This window comes from Beta vulgaris, chromosome 6, assembly GCF_026745355.1.
Source record: "Beta vulgaris subsp. vulgaris cultivar EL10 chromosome 6, EL10.2, whole genome shotgun sequence".
Classification (NCBI taxonomy): Eukaryota; Viridiplantae; Streptophyta; class Magnoliopsida; order Caryophyllales; family Amaranthaceae; genus Beta; species Beta vulgaris.
The window spans coordinates 9,508,195-9,528,286 of NC_079207.1; the positions used below are offsets into that span (position 1 = coordinate 9,508,195).

At 35.0% G+C, this 20,092-nt stretch overlaps 3 protein-coding genes across 3 annotated transcripts; all 3 read left to right on the forward strand.

Annotated features, from left to right (window-relative positions):
* The first annotated feature begins 1,203 nt into the window (after positions 1-1,203).
* LOC104895548 (aspartyl protease family protein 1) lies at positions 1,204-6,229 on the forward strand. Its single transcript, XM_010682092.4, has 10 exons — positions 1,204-1,689; positions 2,279-2,420; positions 3,359-3,594; positions 4,084-4,308; positions 4,441-4,576; positions 4,674-4,747; positions 4,836-4,935; positions 5,032-5,089; positions 5,574-5,645; positions 5,725-6,229. The coding sequence occupies exons 1-10, from the start codon at positions 1,379-1,381 to the stop codon at positions 5,931-5,933; spliced, it is 1,563 nt and encodes a 520-aa protein (XP_010680394.3). The 5' UTR covers positions 1,204-1,378; the 3' UTR covers positions 5,934-6,229.
* Positions 6,230-8,041: 1,812 nt separating this feature from the next.
* LOC104895549 (aspartyl protease family protein 1) lies at positions 8,042-13,829 on the forward strand. The gene is made up of 10 exons (XM_010682093.4): positions 8,042-8,590; positions 9,649-9,784; positions 11,062-11,294; positions 11,794-12,018; positions 12,124-12,262; positions 12,346-12,419; positions 12,512-12,611; positions 12,685-12,742; positions 12,940-13,011; positions 13,346-13,829. Exons 1-10 carry the CDS (start codon positions 8,259-8,261, stop codon positions 13,558-13,560), a joined length of 1,584 nt encoding a protein of 527 aa, XP_010680395.2. The 5' UTR covers positions 8,042-8,258; the 3' UTR covers positions 13,561-13,829.
* A 2,040-nt stretch (positions 13,830-15,869) lies between these two features.
* LOC104895552 (aspartyl protease family protein 1) lies at positions 15,870-20,035 on the forward strand. The gene is made up of 10 exons (XM_048645976.2): positions 15,870-16,420; positions 16,613-16,751; positions 17,151-17,383; positions 17,871-18,095; positions 18,304-18,436; positions 18,525-18,604; positions 18,840-18,939; positions 19,031-19,103; positions 19,201-19,272; positions 19,471-20,035. Exons 1-10 carry the CDS (start codon positions 16,110-16,112, stop codon positions 19,623-19,625), a joined length of 1,521 nt encoding a protein of 506 aa, XP_048501933.1. The 5' UTR covers positions 15,870-16,109; the 3' UTR covers positions 19,626-20,035.
* Positions 20,036-20,092: the final 57 nt, after the last annotated feature.

The following is a 20,092-nucleotide window of genomic DNA, read 5'->3' on the forward strand; positions in this document are numbered from 1 at the left end:
AGTTAGGTGTAACTAACTCCTCTTTGAAAGAAAATTGGCAAATTATGTTAGGTTCGAATGGATTAATGCTTGTTGTGCAAAATTGTCGTTGTTTTCGCCTCTTTGGTTGAATATTAATTCAACCACTACAAGTTATTCCCAGGTATAATATAACTTTATACCACCTTTCGTTTTTTTTATTTGCAATACTTTTTTTCCACCAATTCTAATATAATTTTTGGGTAGGAGGGAGGTAGAGAGGAAAAAAAGAGAAGACTTATGTGATCGGAGAGAGATAGAGAGAAAAGCAAAAGTAAAAAGTGTTACAAGTAATGAATTATTTTCTTTTTAGGAAAGTGATGCGAGTAAAAGAGACGGAAGAATACAATTTTAGTAAAGCTTTAAATTAGTCCAAACTCTGAAAAAGTATTTTAAAGTTACTTCGAACACGCTCAGAATATACTTATACTTAAAAAACAAAGATCGTATTGTCTAAGGGAAGAAGAGAAGACTTGACGTTCATTAACTTCCTTTTTTCTTTTTAAAAATAAGAATTGGAATAAATTTTATTAACGGTTAATTTTTTTTTTATTTGCTTTATCACATGACATTTATTTAAAAATAATACTGTCCTCTAATATAATGCTTGTTTTTTTATGCGGTTTTCAAGACGTAACTTTGACCTCTAATATATTCAATTTCGTATTAATAAAAAATATAAAAAAGTTGTTATTATGAAAGTACATGTTGAAATGAATCTAACAAGGTTACACATGAATAAGTTTTTGGTATACAATAATGAGAATATTTGGTTAAAAAATTTTAAAGTTTGACCCATCAAAATAAAGTAGGCGTTATGTTATGGGACAGAGGAAGTATAAAGGAAAGAGAGAGGTGGAGAGTCAGGAGGGAGTATAAAACATGGCATATGCATGGAACTTGGAAGCTCTAATGCTCTAGTCTTAGGCATGTTCTTTTCGACATAAAACAACTGAACTGAATTGAATTGAACTGAAATAAATAGTGATATGTGAGAGTAAAGGTATTGTCCAAAGCTAAACCGAACTGAACAGAATTGAATTGAACTGAAAAAATAAGCTGGAGAGAACATATAAAATAAACTCGCCGCCTGAACTGTGAACTGTGAACTGTCTAATAAAAACAAACAAAAAATGGTGATAGGACCCACATAACATTGACTCCGTCTTCTAGCTGACCCTACTTCACTGTAACTAACAGACAATCATCCGCTTCTCTCTCTATCTCTAAACTCTCAACTCACTCACTCACTCATTAACTCATTCATCCTCCATTTTCAAGATCTCCGAAAAATCAAATGCCGTAATTTCAAAGTTTTTAGGGTTTTCTTATCTTCAATCAAAGGAAATTTAATACTTGTATGATGTTTTCCTCATCTCATTCCTTAATCTTCCTCGCCTTTTCTGCTCTTTTCTTCCACTTCTGCAATGCCCGCGTTTTCACCTTTGAAATGCATCATCGATATTCAGAACAACTTAAGATTTGGTCGCAGAAGAATTCTCTCTTTCCGCATCATCATCATCATCATTGGCCCAAGAAAGGCTCCTTTGAGTATTATTCTGAGTTAGCACAGCGTGATCATTTTCTCAGGGGTCGCAAGATTTCCCAACTTGAAAAACCTGTTACTTTTTCCGACGGAAATTCCACCTTCCGCATTAGTTCTTTGGGATTGTAAGCTTTTCTCGGATTCTTCTTTTTTTACTTCATTATTCTTACATTCTTTCCTATAATTTCTCTGCTTTTTATGGTGTTAACTTTCAATTTAGGGTTTAATCATACATTTTTTATAATCTTCGAAGATTTTGTTGACTCATTGGTTGATTTGATTGATTGATTGATTGCTGATATGTTCTTGGTAAATATTAGGGTTTTTTATTATTATTATTATTGGTGATATCTTCAAATTAACTAAATTGGGGTTCAATGATGAATTTTGATAATAAGTAACACTTCCTTAGGGCCCGTTCGGTATTACTGTAGTTTTCTGTTTTTTGGTTTTTTGATTTTCAAAATCATATGATATAATAAAAAATTAGTCAAATTTATTAGGAACATAATGATTTTGAAAACTGGTAACTAAAAAGTGAAAACCACTTTTTCTGGTTTCCTGTTTTGGGTTTTTAGTTTCCAAAAAAATTGAAAACTAAAAACAAAAAGCGATAACGAAGGAGCACTTAATTGGTTAGTTGTTTGCTGAAGTAGTGCTAAGTTTATAAGAAATGAGTGTTTGAATATGTTTGTTTTTGGTATATTTGGGCAGTTTGCACTATACGACGGTGACGTTGGGGACACCGGGGATGAAGTTCTTGGTAGCATTGGATACAGGAAGTGATCTCTTTTGGGTGCCTTGTGATTGTACAAGATGTGCTCCCATTCAGAGTGCAAATTATGCTTATGCCTCTGTAAGCTTTTACTTCACTTGCCTTTATCTTTTTCATCATTTCTTTTTCGGCTATTCTTTCATGTGTCCTAGCCTCCTACGCTGTTGATCTATAACAAGGGTTTATATTTGAGAAATCAGGCCAGTCGGGAAGCAGAATATAAGTTGAACTCTTTTCAGTTGTCGCTAAAGGTTTGTAGAGGGTAGGTTGAAAGGAAATATCACGTTGTGTTAGACCATTAGTGTGGGAAACCCATAGCACAAAACTCGGTTGCTTATACTGGGATCTTTTTTACGTGGTGGTTTATATGAAGGGAAGAAAGAGTAATCTGATGTATTTTTTGTGTACTTAAATTAATATGCTCTGAAACAAACCGAGCAATTGATGTTACAGGATATGTATGTTCTACGGTTGTTGTACTGCAGAATGTCTATTGCTCCTGTTAATATAACAAACTGCAATCATCAAATTCAAATCACTAGGTTTTGTAAAACCCTTTGACACAAGTATTTAAAACAGTTTTTGAGAGGGGCAGTAGTAAAGACCTCAAATAAGTTTTTATGACTTGTAAGCCTCAACTCTTGTAAGTTGTAACCGATCCTGAATGCTCTAATATGTTTTCCTTGTACATCTACGCATACTAATTGAGGGAGTTGTTAGCCATCTATGAATTTTGAAAATGAACTTTGATCACATTAGTAACCTTATACTTTGATACTAATATCAAGCAATATCCTTAAGTTGTTTGTTATTTAAAAAAGCTTTAAAATTTTGTTCTTGAAAAGTTGTCTAAACTAGGCTTGGTATAAAGTTCCTTGTTTCTTAAGCTTATAAAACAATTCTGGATCTTTATTGATGAAGTTTCTAGATTCCGTTGGTGAGTTTTTTGTTGCTTCTCCATTATGTACATCCTTAATATGTGAAATATCTTTTTTTTTTCTTTGTATGTCGGTACACAGGATTTTGAGCTTAGCATATACAACCCGAAGGCATCATCCACTAGCACAAAAGTATCATGCAACAACACTTTGTGTTTACATCGTAACAAATGCTTAGGATCATTCAGTCATTGTCCTTACGTAATCTCTTATGTCTCTGCTGAGACATCAACTTCTGGAATATTAGTGGAGGATGTTATGCATTTGACAACAGAAGATCGCCATCCTGAATCAGTGGAAGCATATGTTACATTTGGGTGAGTTTATGAGTGGAATCTGCTCTCTTGTGTATGTGCATGTATCTCAAGGCCAAAACTAATTATTTTTCTAGCTTAACATAAAATCTCCTTTATTAGTAGTAGACATGCTTGTTTATAGTGTCTCTTAACATACTTTCGCACTTGTAGTACAACTGTCAGATTGACTATTGGGCCTCAGTTTAGCTTGAGTTATCTGGTTGCAAAAAGACACAGCTAAGATTAGCCGTAGGATCCTCACTGAGTGATCTATGATTCTGCTTCCGAGTTCAACCTTAAGGAGGTTGACATGATTATAATCTTGTTAAATCTTTTTTTTCTCTTGAAAGATAGGCTTAGGTTCAACCTGTTAAGCTTCAAAAACTGAGCTTCTGCAAGCTAGACTGTGTAGTAACTTCATGGCCTTCTCCAAGACTCCAACTTAATTTTTAGCAAAAGTATCAAGTCTATCTTTTCGAATGCTTAAAACTAATGTAAGGAGTTTTGCAGTTGTGGACAAGTTCAGACTGGTTCGTTTCTAGATGTGGCAGCCCCCAATGGTTTATTTGGACTTGGTATGGAGAACATATCAGTACCGAGCATATTATCTAGGGAAGGTTTTATAGCAGATTCCTTCTCCATGTGTTTTGGGCACGATGGAGTTGGAAGGATTAGCTTTGGTGACAAAGGTAGCCCTGAACAGAAGGAAACTCCATTCAATGTAAATCCCTTACAGTAAGTGGTAATTTCTCATATACTTGAAGCTGATATTTTGTTTGTTAATTTATACTGGTAAATCATTCCTTGTTACTGACTAAAAATATTTACCTATGTGTGATCTGAATATTTCCTTCTCCTTCTGGACAGCCCTAGTTATAACATAACTATTACTCAGATTCGAGTTGGAACAGCTCTCAATGAAGTGGATTTTACTGCTCTTTTTGACTCTGGGACTTCTTTCACATATATGGTTGATCCCTCTTATACAAAGCTTGCAGGAAATGTATGTAGTCTATTTGATCCATCTTATCTACAATCTACGCACTGCAAATTACATTCTCTCTACATCAGCTATATTCTTTTCTTCCCTGCTCTGGCAGTTTGATTCACAAATTAAAGATAAGAGGCGTCCTGCTGATTCAAGAATTCCTTTTGAATATTGCTATGATATGAGGTTTGATTCTAGATACTTAAAGTTAATCTAAACGTTCCACAAAATCTTTTAGCTTCTGACATTTGGTTATTTCCTACACAATCTGCAGACCTGATGCAAATACCAGTTTAATACCTACTGTCAGTCTTTCTATGCAAGGGGGTAGCCAGTTTACGGTCGATGATCCTATCATTGTGATTTCAACACAGGTGTCAAGCTAATTTCTACTTTGTAAGCTGTACACGAACTCAGCAATTGATTTATCTGCCACTACTTAAGTGCAATTTCCATCCATCTAAATGCAGAGTGAACTTGTATATTGTCTTGCTGTGGTGAAGAGTACAGAGCTCAACATTATTGGACGTAAGTCATCTGTTTGCAGATAATGTTTTGCCATTTTGGTTGAGTGCATTTGGTAATTCTTGACAAGTCAGGAAGTCCATGGAAAGTGTCTAGATCAAGCCGAATAGAGGAAATAATTCATCTGGCTCATAATATACTAGGGGAACCCTAGCTTTCTTGTTTCGCTTCTTTAGTTGTGAACTGTTTCATGTTTCAATTCTATTTACACACTTGATGGCGAGTGGTCGGATGCTGCTATTGAAATTTCACATAGATCTGAAGCCAAATTTCACATAGATTTGAAGCCAAATTTCACAAGGGAGAGAAACGTTGATTCCTGTTACTTGTTGGTCTGGGATTTTCTGGAGTAGGATGTTATTGTTGGATATTAGACAGCTAACATGCATTTCTTAGGACTGCAATTAAGATTTTCTACAATCGCTCAGGGACTGTGATTCGGATGCACAAGCTTATTAATTTTTACATATTGCTGATTTATGTGCAGAAAACTTCATGACTGGCTATCGTATAGTATTTGACAGAGAGAAATTAATCTTGGGCTGGGAGAAATCTGACTGTAAGTCTACATAGTTTAGCTTGAATGTTATACGTTATGTCAACAATTATACTAAACCATAGGTGTGGTCATCGTGCAGGTTACGATTTTCAGGTCCTAAACCCTTCTGTGGGAGGTAATGACACCCTCGTCCCTCCTGCAGTTGCTGCGCAACCTGATAATAAAACATTAGGTGCTATGGGGAGCAAATCTCATAGTTCAGCAGCATCACCAACTTTCTCCTGCCATTTTTGTGAGCTATGTAATTCTTTGATTACACTGACTTTCATAATTTTCTTACTTTACTAGCACTTTAGAACCACATGTGTATTCTTTTTCTCCCCCGACCCCTTGTATTGTAAGTTTTTTAGGGTCTCCATTGTTAGAAGATCAGATGCTTAAATAGGAAGTATTGGTATTCTTTTCAGCAATATATTATCAATGGGTAGGCCACTATATTATTGGCTAATAGTAATAGAGTAAATATATTTTGGGACATGACTGACTACATGACGCCTATCATAATTGTTTGGGTTTTCCTACGTGTTATACTCTTATGTTTCATCAACTTCTACGTTGTATCTTAATCTTTTTAAATTTCTACATATTATGCTTAAATTTATACTTTGATGCACAATACACCTACCATTAACTATACGTTATTAATTTCGTTTACTTTTTATAATTATCTTAATCTTTTTAAATTTCTACATATTATGCTTAAATTTATACTTTGATGCACAATACACCTACCATTAACTATACGTTATTAATTTCGTTTACTTTTTATAATTTCATAAAACCAATTTAATTTGTAAGTATTCCGGTCAAGGATTAAATTATGTATAAGCTATATGGATGAAAATAGAATAATAGGTCATGAACATGCATTTCGGCGGAGATTCGTGAAATGGTTTCGTGTTCAAACATGATATCACTATCTTGGAAATCATCCTCCTCCATAACATTCAACCGTGAATTTTGGTTCAAGGAAATTTGGTAGGGGTACACACCAACCAACTAACCATTTCCCCTTTTTATTTCAAGATATTTCGAACAGTCTCCCTATCAAAAAAGTAATAAATAAAGAATATTTACAGTATAAAAATATATTTCAAAATTGATTACCATATTGTTCCGTGTTTTGAATTTTGATCAACAATTTGCCATCCTTCTAAAAGCAATATTGTCAGCTATCACGTCAAGGATCAGGAGCTAGCTCATGTGGTAGAGCACTCCCCTCCGATTCCTGAGGTCAGGGGTTCGATCCTTACCCCCAACATTATGTTGGGGTATTTCCCACCCCATTTAATACTATCTTTGTTTTTCTTAATTGTTACATTATATTTTGCACAAACTCGGGCTTGGAAATCTTTTAAACTTATTTAAAAATACTTTATAGCTAATTTTTTCAAAATGTAGTATAGAATTTAAGTAGCAATTGATGGTTAAAATGTTCACAATTTCGGTGAGAAAGCTCAAAAAAAGACATGAAAATCTAATCATGAAAATTTATAATATAATTTTCAAACTCAATTTAGGTTTAAAAAAAAGTTAAAATTGAAAATTCAAACCACGTTCGACTCAAAGTCAGATACTTCAACCGTTCTAAAATAAATAACACTTAGTATTTTAGGTCGTTTTTGAAATAAATACATTGATACTTAGTTTTCTATATTCCTCTCTTAATCATACATATATTTCTCTCTTAATCATACATATATTTCTGTCTACCTCCCTCATCTCCATATTATTTATTTTGGAATAAGGGAAGTATAAGTATGACATGAGTCACGAGTAGGTCGTTCACTGGCTCGGCCCGTTGGTTTGGGGAAATGGCGGGTCGGGTCTGAAATTTCCAAATTTTGTCCACGGCCTTGCTCAGGCCAATGGGACGGGCTCGACGACTCGTGCCTCTTGCGGGCTATCCCGTATTTTATGTTTTTTTTTTAATTTCTAACGGTTTTAGGCTAAAAAACAAAGGAAAAAAGTGTTCGGCCCGCGAGCCATTTAGGCGGGCTCGTGCCGATGCGGGCTTGAAATAAAATTTCTTGACCGTGACAGGCCCGCGGTCCACGTAGCGGACAACAAACCGGGCCGAGCCTTGAGCGGGGTCATGCCAGGCCAGACCCAAATCATGTCGGGCCAGGTCGCATGCTGACCCGGCCCATGCCCACCTCTAAGTCAGAGTGGAGTTGACGAAACCCAAACCCCCGATTGAATAATCAATGAATAGCAAAAGAAATAACACGGTATAAGGAGTGACTAGAGAAAGGTGAATCCCGAAATTCCTCACACGTCATAAACACTTAAACAGTTTACTGGATTTGTTTGTTTATCGACCATATAACAATATATTGAAAGAAGGTGGCTTCTTTTGAGTAAAGGTCCCACCACCTTGACCACAAACTAATAAGACTATAGACTATCTATAGTTCTCCACCAAACCACGCAAAATTCCTCATCATTCCAACATAACTAATACTTCCTACTTCCTAAATCCTCTAGTATATGTATATTATTATTAGCAGACCACCCATAAAATAGAAATCATAATCAAACTTTGATTTTTGAATCCTCTCCTACTTCATTTCCCCTTCTTCTTTCTTTTATTTTATTATCCAAATTGCCCAAATGGCTACAATTACACCACAATTTTACAATATCCGGAGCTACACACGTGTCATTCTTCCATTAGTTCTCTTTCTGGGCTGGGCTTCCTGGCCCATTTACGCTTTCCAGACATTCGGGTTTCAACTCCATCACAGATTCTCGGATCCGGTCAACCGAATTCTTGACGCCGGTCAGAACTTACCGGCCAAGGGAACAACCGGTTACTTTGCTGCCTTAGCTCACCGTGATCTTGCCGTCCATGGTCGCCGGCTATCGTCCTCCTCCGGTGACTCTCAAACTCCACTCACTTTTTCTTCCGGCAACACTACTTATCGAATCAGCCTCTTCGGATTGTACTTTCTCTCTCCTCTTTTCCTTTTTCTTTCTTTTCAAATTCCAATTATTTTTATATTAAACATTATTGAGGTTTGTCTAATTCTCAGAATTTATGTCACTTGTCCTCGGTATCCAAAATTATTGTTTTTCTATATTCTAATTTATTCTAAGCTTATTAATGATGTAGACGAAATTCGATTTCACATACATCCTCCGTTTTCTTTTAGATGTTAGACTTTTTAAATCACGGACCTCCGAAGTAATTTTTGGAGAGGAGAGATAGAGTGAATGAAAAACAAAAGGGTCCCATGTGAACATGTGATACCCAAAATAAAAGTGTAATATCTAATTTAAAACTTCTCAACTAAATTAGAAAACGTCTATAATTTCGAGTATTATAATGAATGTCATACGAGGATTTAGTAATGATGTTAGATGTGGTATGACATGAGTATTAACGTATTATTATTATTATTCCCTGACAAAATAATCTAAGTTATGTACACGTCATTAAATGCAATAATTGTCTTAGTACAAGGGACTAGGGAGTATTTGTAACTCGTAAGGGTACATTAGATATTTTGATACTTTCTTATTATGCTAAAAAATACTCAATTAGGAATGTTTTGAATAATTAGGGAAAGATATTGAAAAGATATGTTCATTGGAGTAAAATGTCACTTATTTTGGATCTAAGGGATCAGATTTTTATTTTTATTTTGTCCGATTCTCTGTGCATTTAACACTTACTAAAAATAGACTTTTTTTGGGTGTTTTCTCTATTTGGCTCGACTTTATTTTTATTTTTTGCGCAGAGAAAGATGTTAAGCTTATTATGAGACGTAGGGAGTAGTACTTTTTATTTTGCCTTTTCTAAAGCATGTGAGAAGTAGTTAAAAGAGTGCAATGTTGCGGAATTGTTGGAGTTTTTGTAGAATGATAAAAGCAAAAAAGGTGCATTGTTATACTTAGCTTTTACAAACGCTTTTTTGAGCATAGGATGCTTACAATTTAGTCAATTTAGGTAAAAAGTTGTCTTTTTAGTTACTCTTACTAATCTAGATTTGATTTTCAGCTTGCATTATGCAAATGTAACGGTCGGCACGCCAGGATTATCGTTTTTGGTGGCTTTAGACACTGGAAGTGACCTGTTTTGGTTACCTTGTGACTGTATTAAGTGTGTCAAGGGAGTCAAATACAATTCTGATGAGGTATTTTTCTTTTACTTGTTATCCTTTAATGTAGTTTCTTTTTTAATTCTTCTAGCTTATTCTAATGTTAGCTTGGACCTCTTTAATGTATGATTGAATTGAATTAGTATCTTTATTTTTAAAAAAGAGCACAAAGGAAAGTTGATGTAGTTTAATGATTTTCTTTCCTGTATGACTTTATCTATCTTAAAACCAAAATATATTACATATACTTTAAATAATCAAAAGTAATATGCTGTTAAGACTTATATAGCGATAAATACTCCAAGTACAATCTAAAATAAACTTAAATTGTATCCTAATATGGGAAAGGAAAAGGAAACAATGTTTCCATGTTCTGTATGCTTTACAAGTTGAGTTGTTGAGATATTCCTTTCGGTAGTTCAGCAGATTCTATCACTAGCCATCTTTGTGCAGCTGGGTATGTTTCTTTGCTGGTGAAAATGAGAATATAGTCCTAACAAGAAGCATGAAAAAACAAACTTGAAAGTTACCGTTGGAAATTGAATGTAGGCCCGTAGCCTCTAAAGTTTATAGCTCTAATCACAATGCCATCGAATCGATATTGATATTCATTTGGGTATTGCTTGTTGGACTTCGTGGTTTTTTCTTCTTAGAGGCTAGCTGGCTTTAATATCTGTATGTACAATCCTTATTCATACCTCTTGAACCTCCCTAGTTCCCACTAGCACTGGAATCTACTAATTGTTGGTTTCGGATCAATTCAACATAATTGTTATTGCTGTTTTCTGATTAATGTATGGTATTTGGCCTTTTGGTTGCAATATTTTTCAATCACAAGCTCGAAGCTGAAAATAGAAAAAGTTGTGGGTGTATTTTTTTTTCTGACGAAAAGTTGTGGATATGGTTATTTTCATTTTCCCACCAGTTAACCGATATTGATCTAATATTCAGTAACCAGGTCATATCATATTTTCAGTGTTCAAGGATATGATTTGGGATTTTTCGGTGGTAGAAAATTGCAAAAAAAGGTCTGAACATAGCTCTTCAAGTATCACTATTCCCTAGTCCCTAATCCCCAAGAAGGTGTTATTATGTTAGTTCAATGTTATATTCTGCGAAGGCAAGGTAAAGTAAAAGGAAAGAAAAATGGTATATATAGCTGCCCAGAGAGTGATAAAACATAGCTCCAATTCTAATTGACAAAAAAGTATCATTTTGCTATAAATTGATACGGGAATCCCGCTTTCTCTTGCTTTTGTTACTCTTGGTGATCACCTCATTGATCTTGACAAAAAATTTTTTTGGTGTACCAGTTAGACTTCAATATTTACAGCCTCAATACATCGTCCTCGGGGACAGAGGTTCCTTGCAACAGTCCTCTGTGTGCACATAAAACAAGCTGTCCAGTTTCACCCAGCACGTGTCCCTACAAAGTCATGTATCTCTCTTCTAACACATCATCTTCTGGATACTTAGTGGAGGATGTCTTGCATCTGACTGCAGATAATAATCCTTCTAAGCCTGTAGTTGCGAAAATCCCTTTTGGGTAAGTCAGGAACAAGTTATTAAATCTGTTGGCGGTTTCTTTGAAAATATGATGTCGGCTTTAGGGCTAGTTAATAAGTTGCATGTCATTTATTAATTAGGGTACATCATGATTTATAAGTGAGATGTATTCTTTATTCCAGAAAATCTATTTCAGGTGATTAAGAATCTGTAACAACATATATTATTTTAGCAGAGATCATTCATTCATTTGTAATATTAGAGACTTGTCCACTTGCGTCTCCTTGAGGGTGTTTCAAAGATCATGAGAAAACTCTTTCCTTTTCTTACAAGGTTCTTTACTGAAATTACACATTCATTTAGGTTTTCTAAATTGTGAGTAGTAACGAATGGTTAGTTTGTACAAACAAATGAAATTGAAATGCTATTACTTTAGAGGACATAATGGCTGCATGCTCATTATTTGGAGCTTGACAACATATAGAATATGTTTAAGTATGAGTTAAGTAGTGATCTGAGCATGCTGAACTGATTTGCAGTTGTGGCAAGGTCGAGACTGGTTCCTTTCTAAGTGGTGGAGCTCCCAATGGTTTACTAGGGCTTGGTCTGGATAGTGTATCGTTGCCTAGCATGTTAGCTAGTCAGAACATAGCTGCAAATTCTTTTTCCATGTGTTTTGGAGATGATGGGTTGGGTAGAATCACCTTTGGAGATAAAGGCAGCTCCGATCAAAGTGAAACGTCATTTAACCTCAGAAAGCTGAAGTAAGTGATTAGTTTTTTATGAATCTCATCTTGACAATTTTTGGTTTGAAGAATGGGCATCTTTTTGTAATTCTTATGACTTTTGCTTGTTTAACCTCTTACCAGTCCGCATTACAATGTTAGCATATCACGGATAAACGTCGGAACAAATGTCTCTCATGTTGATGATTTTTATGCAATTTTCGACTCCGGCACTTCATTCACATACCTAAATGACCCAGCTTATTCACTAATTGGTGAAAGAGTAAGTTCTTGAGAATCTTCAATGGTTATATCAAGTAAATTTCCGAAAGAATATTCAAGTATTCAGAAATCCGTTTTCTTCAGTTTGATGCACAGGTAAAAGATAGCAGACATACATCTGATTCTGACATTCCATTTGAGTACTGTTATGACTTAAGGTGAGTACTAGTGATTTCACATATTTAACTACTTTCTCTATACTCTTCTTTTATTTTATTATATGAAGCATTGGCCAAACTGAAACTTGTAGTTCAAGCCAAAGTGTTCCAAACACCCCCCCAATCAATCTCACAATGGAAGGTGGAGATCACTTCTATGTTAATGCTCCGATAGTGCCAGTTACCACTACGGTAATTTTCTTTTAAATGTGCTATTACTTCCGCATTTTGCTCTTGTACTGAAATATGTAACCTTAATCTTCAGGCTGGAGACATGTACTGCTTGGGAATTGTCAAAAGTGAAGACGTAAATATCATTGGCCGTGAGTATATCTATAAATCTATTTGATTGGGGCGTCACCTCTATTCAGAGGATATTGCGTATTTCTGTGTTTTTACCAATTGTATACACAAAATAAATAGAAGACATTTTAAGCTAACTGTGTATATGTTCTCCTCTTTCATCATTTTGTACTTTCTAGTAATGCTATCATCTCATGTATTTCCCCTTGTTTTCCAGAGAACTTCATGACCGGATATCGTGTAGTTTTTGATCGTGAAAAAATGGTGTTGGGCTGGAAGGCATCAGATTGTAAGTAACAAAGAACCCCCCCGCATCCCCTTCTCTCGCTTATGCTGTCATGAGAATCTCATTTGCACGTCGAAAATCTTTGTTACTCGGGCTATTCAATTCAACTTGAGTATTTGTGTCAGTTTCTGAACTCTCTGACATGGATATAGACACTTCAACAACCCATTTTGGGCCAAAATCATGGAAACAAATTAGAACATTCGAGTTGGACACATACTTGTGTTTGACACGATTAGACGAGTCTGAGTAATATAGTCAAGATCAGAAAACTCTGCTCATTTATGCTCTTGCATCAGACTGTAATTTTGTGTGGTTAATGAAATTCTAATCCCAGGTAACGAAGCGGTGGAATCAAGCATGCTGCCGATCAGTCCTCAGAGTACCGGACAAGTTCCTCCTATATCATCCATTGAACCTCAAGCCGTACAGCAAAATGGGTCTCATATTAGTGGGGCATCATCAGCTTTGAGACATAATTCATCTCATTTAAACTTGTGGACTTGCACAGTCATTATATCTTTCCTTCACCTCTTATCAATTCTTTGGTAAATTCCTTTGTTATGGAGTTACCCAATAGTCTTAGATTATTGATTGGTTCACTGTTGATGCATTATATTTTGAAGGTATAGATTACCACATAACTGAATCTGATCCAGTCTGTCACTCTGTAGCTTTAGTCTTAATTATATGCTTAGGCTCTCTCTATTATTTTTCTCTGCGGCCGTCATGACCCGGAATTGTAAATATATTTAGCTACAGAAATTGCATTGTATTGCATTGTATTGTATTGTATTGTATATCATCATATATTATGTTTATGCGCCTTTTATATAATAGTATGAGATCTTGGTGCTTATATTATGAATAACTGTTCTACTATTTTGATGGAAAGTTTTCATCCTTCATCCTTCGGTGTTAAGTGTACCATCAACTTTAAGAAATTTTATTTGGTTATACGGCTTATACCAATACCAATAGTCGGTATCTGTGTTTTTTATTTGGTAGCTAATTTTATAATAGATGTGATAAAACAAGGAAGAATTAAAGAACACATCGACACAATAATTAACATGGGGATACCTCATAGAAAAACTCATAATTTCTCTATCATATAGTTAGTATTGGATTATGTTTCAAAACTAGTCAAATAGTTTTCCTAATAGTAAGGATTTATTGCTAATAATTAGTTATTGGACTAACAAGTAGTGGTCTACATAATGGTCTATTTAATGGGATAGCAGGTAGTGGACATGTTATTAGTAGTGTTTTGTATGCCTATTTAAAGGTTGTTTTGTTTAGTTATTTATACATGAAAAATATATTAAAACGTAGTCGTTTCAATTCTCTCCAAATTTCTCTTTTTTCTCTTCTAAAAATTCTACAGTTAGTGTATGTTCTCTTCGGCATAAAACAGCTGAATTGAACTGAACTGAAAATAAGCTGAGGAGAACAGTCCCTTAGGTGGGTTATATTTTATAGAACTTTTCTTTTTTCTAATATGAAAAAATAACTTTTGGGAAGAAATGATGACTTGTGAGAAGATATTGAAAATAATTACTTCTTTAGTTCCTTTATGCTTTAAAAGATGGAAAATACATGAATAAAAGTGTTGTGACATTCATACAGGCATTGATATTCTATTCCCACCATTGGAATTTATTTCTCTATATTATGTTAGATACCAAGTATCTGTCTCTAATTGCTGGACTTCCATTATCAATAGTCAATACCTTGCGGTGTTCTCTCTCCTTTGACTAATATTTAAACCCTTACCAGTTACCATGTCAAAAAAAAGAAAAACGAACATTTCTGTTACAGGTTGTCCATAAATATTCCAGACCACATATACTACATAGCCTCTCATGCATCCTTATTCTTTGAAGGGGTATCTTAGACATTTGCAATCTTCTTTTTTCAATCATCTTTCACTCGTTGAGTTTTAACTACCAATCTAAATCGATTAAACTTTCATTTTAAAGAAAAAGTCGGAAATTTTGGAATTTTTTTTACGTGAGATGCAGATCCAAATAAGTTGTTTGATTAATAAAATACGAAAATCTTAATTTCTAAATTCTAACTATTATATCTACGACAATACATCCATTGAATAACTATATGTTGAATATTATTTTATAAAAAAATCAACTAAACTTTTTATTAAAAAATTCAATTTTATTAAGCTATAACCATCTTTATTCATACTAGAGGTGATCATTTTGGTCCTGCCCGTTTTGGGCATAATTTTTCGGCCCGGCCCGGCCGTACTTTTTTTTGCTTTGAGCAAGCCAAAAACAACTTTTTAGTCTATTTTTTGGCCCGTAAAAGCCCACTAATTTAGGCTCGAAATAGCGGGCTTTGGACACAAAAATTCGGCCCAAATTTAGGCCCGGCCCGACCCGACTAATGCGCAAAATTTTTTGGCCACGACCCGGCCCATAATCACCTCTAATTCATACTAACAAGTAACAATCATCAAGACCATGTTCTGATCTCCAAAACCCAATTTAACTCAGCATAGTGAATTTTGATTCGTAAAATATTAATTTTGATGAGTAGATGTCTATTTCAATATGCAAAAATTAGTAACTCCAATTGGAAAAACATTTTCATCCATAATAGTCAATTTATTAGGAAATTTCAGTATAATTGCTAAGAAGCAATATCACAAGTAGGTAATAATTCAAGTCAACTTCTTATTCTTAAGCATCTCTTACCTCCTCAAATTTAATATTCATTCTTTAGAAAAATAGTTGTTTCATTGAGAGAGAGAGAGAGAGAAAGAGAGAAAGAGATGGATATGCCAAATCAGCTAAGTTAGCTTCTTCTTTACAACCATTAATCAAACAGTAAGCAACATTTATGAAACTCTCACAATTTGACTTTTCTTTGTTCTACAAATTTGTATTTTGGTCATGATATAGCTCATCATCATCATTTTAAATTTGGCTTAATTGAAGACAAAAAAGAGGAAAATACTTTTCCTCTAGAATGTCTGACTTCCATACAATTTTGATTCTCTTATATAAAATAAGAAATTAAGTGGTGGTGATGATGATATTGTAAGGCATAAATAACATTGATTTATTTGAGGCAATAAAATGAAAAAGATGATGTTGTTGTGCAAGTTAAGTTATGGAATGATAGCAGTGGTTTTAATGGTGGTAAGTTGGACATATGAAAGGTGTGATGCATTTGGATTCAATATCCATCATAGATTCTCTGATCCTGTTAAAGCAATGTTGAATGTTGATGATGAATTTCCAGAGAAGGGTACATCTGATTATTACTCTGCAATGCTTCACCGTGATCGTGTCTTTAATCGACGTCGATTAGCAGGAGATGGAGCTAATGACACCACCCTTGCCTTTGCTTCCGGCAACACCACTGTCCACATTAGTACACTTGGATTGTATGCTCTATGCTTTTCCATCTCAGTCTCTCTAATGTTTTCTTCATAGTATTAGTATTCTTTTTTAGGACAATCACACTTTCTGCTACATGGATAATTAAGTCAATGTTTATGTTTGTTGGAACTTAACCACATTTGATCAGAGTCATAGGCTTCATATAAAATTGATCTCTATTTTTGCCTGTTTTTCAGCTTATACTACGCGAATGTGTCTGTAGGAACACCAGAATCATGGTATCTAGTGGCTCTGGATACAGGCAGTCACCTCTTCTGGTTACCTTGCGACTGCGTGCCTAATTGTGTAACACAATTGCAGCTCACTTCTAATGAGGTAAGTCACATATGCTAACTATTAAGGTTATGTTGAACCCTGTATTGTGCACACCTGATGTCTTACATGCGAGAAGATGAGAAATACTTTGTTTACCAGTTTCTAATCCTGGAGTGCTACTCCATCATTGCCAATTGTTTGTAATATAATTGGCCTGCTCTTTCTTGGGTAGCCAAGACTTGTTATCCTAATCTTTGAAATTTAACAATTTCCATGATCTCATCCTTCTGCTGTCAGACTCTGATTTCCGTGTGTTATTGGCATGTAAATGTGCAGTGCAGTAGTTCAGAAAGCATAATCAAACTCCTACATGACATTCCTTCTTTTCATTAATGATCTTTTATAGAACTTGGTAGTAACTTTCACTTATGCTGCTTTTCTTTAAATCTGGACTTCTAGGTAATGGATCTCAATATATACAGCCTACGTAATTCATCCACAGGAAACCAAGTCTCATGCACCAGCCCTTACTGTGAAAACAGAATAAGCTGCGCGCCATCACAAGTCAATTGCCCCTATGGTGTTGCTTATCTCTCAGCAAACACTTCATCTTCTGGTTACTTAGTAGAGGATTTATTGCATCTTACAACCAACTCAAATTCTTCTTCACTTAATGTTCGTATTCCTTTTGGGTAAGTCTTCACTTCTTATTCTACTTAGAGCGTGTTCTTTTCACCTGAATTTTGCTAAACTTGTGTGAACTTATTTATCGAAACTTATTGTAATAGGTATTTAGAGCTTATCTGAACTCATTAAACCATATCCAAACTTCTAGACCGGAAACTTATTGTTTTAACTTGAAGAGAACACAACCTTAGAGTGCCCGATGATTCTAATTGTTGTGTGAATGGGATTAGATCAACTGAATACGATGAGGGCATCTGGTGTTAGTGTTCATGTGTTATTATTACCTTAGGGGAATCAACCAATAGATGTATCCTTTGTGGAAGGAGGCGTCTCCAACCAACTAGGATAACCTTGATTCTTTTGAAAAGAACCCATTACATGTTTTATGAGGATATTAAAGGGAAACACTTAACACATGACATGCGAATGAAAGCTTTTTCCAACCGTTGTCTTCTTGCTGTCAGTTACGATGATCAAAGTGTGTTATTGCAGTTGTGGTGTCCGTCAGACTGGCTCTTTCCTAGAAACTGGTGCTCCAAACGGCTTGCTTGGACTTACAATGGATCCCATATCACTTCCTAGTGTTTTAGCAAGTCAGAACCTTACTTCTAATTCTTATTCTATGTGTTTTACTGGAGATGGTTATGGTACAATTATTTTTGGAGATAGAGACAATAACAGACAAGGTGAAACACCACTCAACCCCGATCAATTAGAGTAAGTTATTTCCCTTCTCTGCCGGCTCCTTCTCCTTGTGTTTTGGACTTTTTCAAGAGTACATATATATATATCAACACTTGCATATCACAACGGCATTTTAGGAGAAAAAGTTTAAAAGAAATTTATTCCAAAGAGAATAAAATGCCTTTGTAATATGCATTATTTATATCAATTACAGCTTATACTAATTCTCCTTTGCCAACAGTTTATATAATGTCAGCATAACTCATATTACTATGGGTACTAATGTAACTGCCACAAACTTTACTGTGATTATTGACTCTGGCACTTCATTTACTCACTTGACTGAACCAGCTTATAGTCTTTTTTCTGAAAAGGTAAGTTTTAGTATAAGGTATCTGTTCATTTTATTTTTTATCTTTTACAAATGGACATGGGGTTTAATGTTAATAATCTGTGCTGCAGTTCAATTCTCAGGTAACTGATCGAAGGTTGCAAGTCGATCCACAGAGTCCTTTCGAATACTGCTACTTACCATTACCAAAGTGAGTAACATTTTATCTCATAAGAATATGAAATACAATAAAGCACCCATACGTTTTAAAAATCGACATGGAACATCTAGACAACAGTAACAAGTTAACAACATTCATCCACTTATCGGAAATTGTAGGCGTATCATTGATAAAATGTAGTTGATATTTCAACTTGTCATATACAAACACCCAACAGGGAAACCCAGTAATACTTCATTAGCTGAAAATTCCAAAAATGGTGCAGTGTAAGCATGGAAGACTTGATCATTCCAACTATCAATTTGACAATGGGAGGTGGAGACATATTCTCGGTCATAGATCCAACCCTTATACTCTCTTTAGAGGTGAATTTCTATCACAATCCATAACCAAGATGGGGTTTTTACCATGCGTCTTTAGAACATAACAGTTAAATATTTACTGTTAATCTTCAAGGATGGCCGGTATGTATACTGTTTAGGAGTTTTCAGTTCCGACTTTGACGAGCAAGATATAAACATAATTGGAGGTGAGTACTGAGTACTGAGTACTGATTTCTTTAACATATGAGGCAATGCTATTCTATAGGAAGTCTCTGAAATATTGGTGCTACTTTTTCCGGGCAGAGAACTTCATGACTGGCTATCGCATTGTTTTTGATCACGAGAGAATGGTACTCGGGTGGAAGGCACATGATTGTAAGTACTAGTGTAATACTACTGTCTCAGTATTATTCTGTATCTTCGCTTTAGTTTCACATACTTACACTTGAACTAATCTGGACTTCCTATCATAAGTTTTAAAAGGTGAGGAAAATAGAGCTTGAGAAATCGCTCACAACTTTCCATCTTTCTCACTCCATAGATTTGTTTGTTCACTATTTTATGATACACCAGGTGGTGATGTTGTGCCTGTCAGTCCAAGAAACAGTCCACCGAGATTAGGCGTACTGCCACCCAGATCGAGCACGTCATCAGCTTTAGAACACAGCAACTGGTTTATCTGCATTCTTATGATTCAGATACTGTCTGTTCAACTGATAATCCTCTAAGCTGAAGAGTAAATCCCCATATACACGTGGATGTAGTTAATACATTGTTAGAGGGATTTATATTCTGGGTATAAATTTTGAGCTGGCAATGTGGGCAAACGAGTCATCTTCGCCATTGGTCTTACATCGATATCAAATAGTCACGAAATATATCAAAAACAATATAAAAAATGTTGTAAATTTCATACATGACAATTTTATCAAAATGGGTCTGATTCAGATTGATTTTGCTGTCATGTCATACTAGGGATTGCCAGCGATGATTACGGGCTTATTGTTGCTGATCTGTGTAGCCCTCAACGCTCTTGTTGTAAATATAGCTCACTGCCAATACACCTTGTATTTTACATAGAATCTAGATAGATTGGAGGCAGTCCAATTTTGATACTATCATCTTCTTTTGCTTGGTATCTCTCAATTATTCAGGTAAATTGAATTTTCCCATAGCATAATTACTGGTACTTCCC

What these genes read in the sequence shown, in the direction of transcription:
- LOC104895548 (XM_010682092.4), top strand. Translation starts at nt 1,379, where the DNA reads ATGATGTTTTCCTCATCTCATTCCTTAATCTTCCTCGCCTTTTCTGCT. An exon ending in CAAATTATGCTTATGCCTCT is followed by an intron (nt 2,421 to 3,358) that starts GTAAGCTTTTAC and finishes GTCGGTACACAG; the next exon opens with GATTTTGAGCTTAGCATATA. An exon ending in GAAGCATATGTTACATTTGG is followed by an intron (nt 3,595 to 4,083) that starts GTGAGTTTATGA and finishes GGAGTTTTGCAG; the next exon opens with TTGTGGACAAGTTCAGACTG.
- LOC104895552 (XM_048645976.2), top strand. Translation starts at nt 16,110, where the DNA reads ATGAAAAAGATGATGTTGTTGTGCAAGTTAAGTTATGGAATGATAGCA. An exon ending in TGCAGCTCACTTCTAATGAG is followed by an intron (nt 16,752 to 17,150) that starts GTAAGTCACATA and finishes CTGGACTTCTAG; the next exon opens with GTAATGGATCTCAATATATA. An exon ending in CGGGTGGAAGGCACATGATT is followed by an intron (nt 19,273 to 19,470) that starts GTAAGTACTAGT and finishes ATGATACACCAG; the next exon opens with GTGGTGATGTTGTGCCTGTC.
- LOC104895549 (XM_010682093.4), top strand. Translation starts at nt 8,259, where the DNA reads ATGGCTACAATTACACCACAATTTTACAATATCCGGAGCTACACACGT. An exon ending in GTTGCGAAAATCCCTTTTGG is followed by an intron (nt 11,295 to 11,793) that starts GTAAGTCAGGAA and finishes ACTGATTTGCAG; the next exon opens with TTGTGGCAAGGTCGAGACTG. An exon ending in GGGCTGGAAGGCATCAGATT is followed by an intron (nt 13,012 to 13,345) that starts GTAAGTAACAAA and finishes TTCTAATCCCAG; the next exon opens with GTAACGAAGCGGTGGAATCA.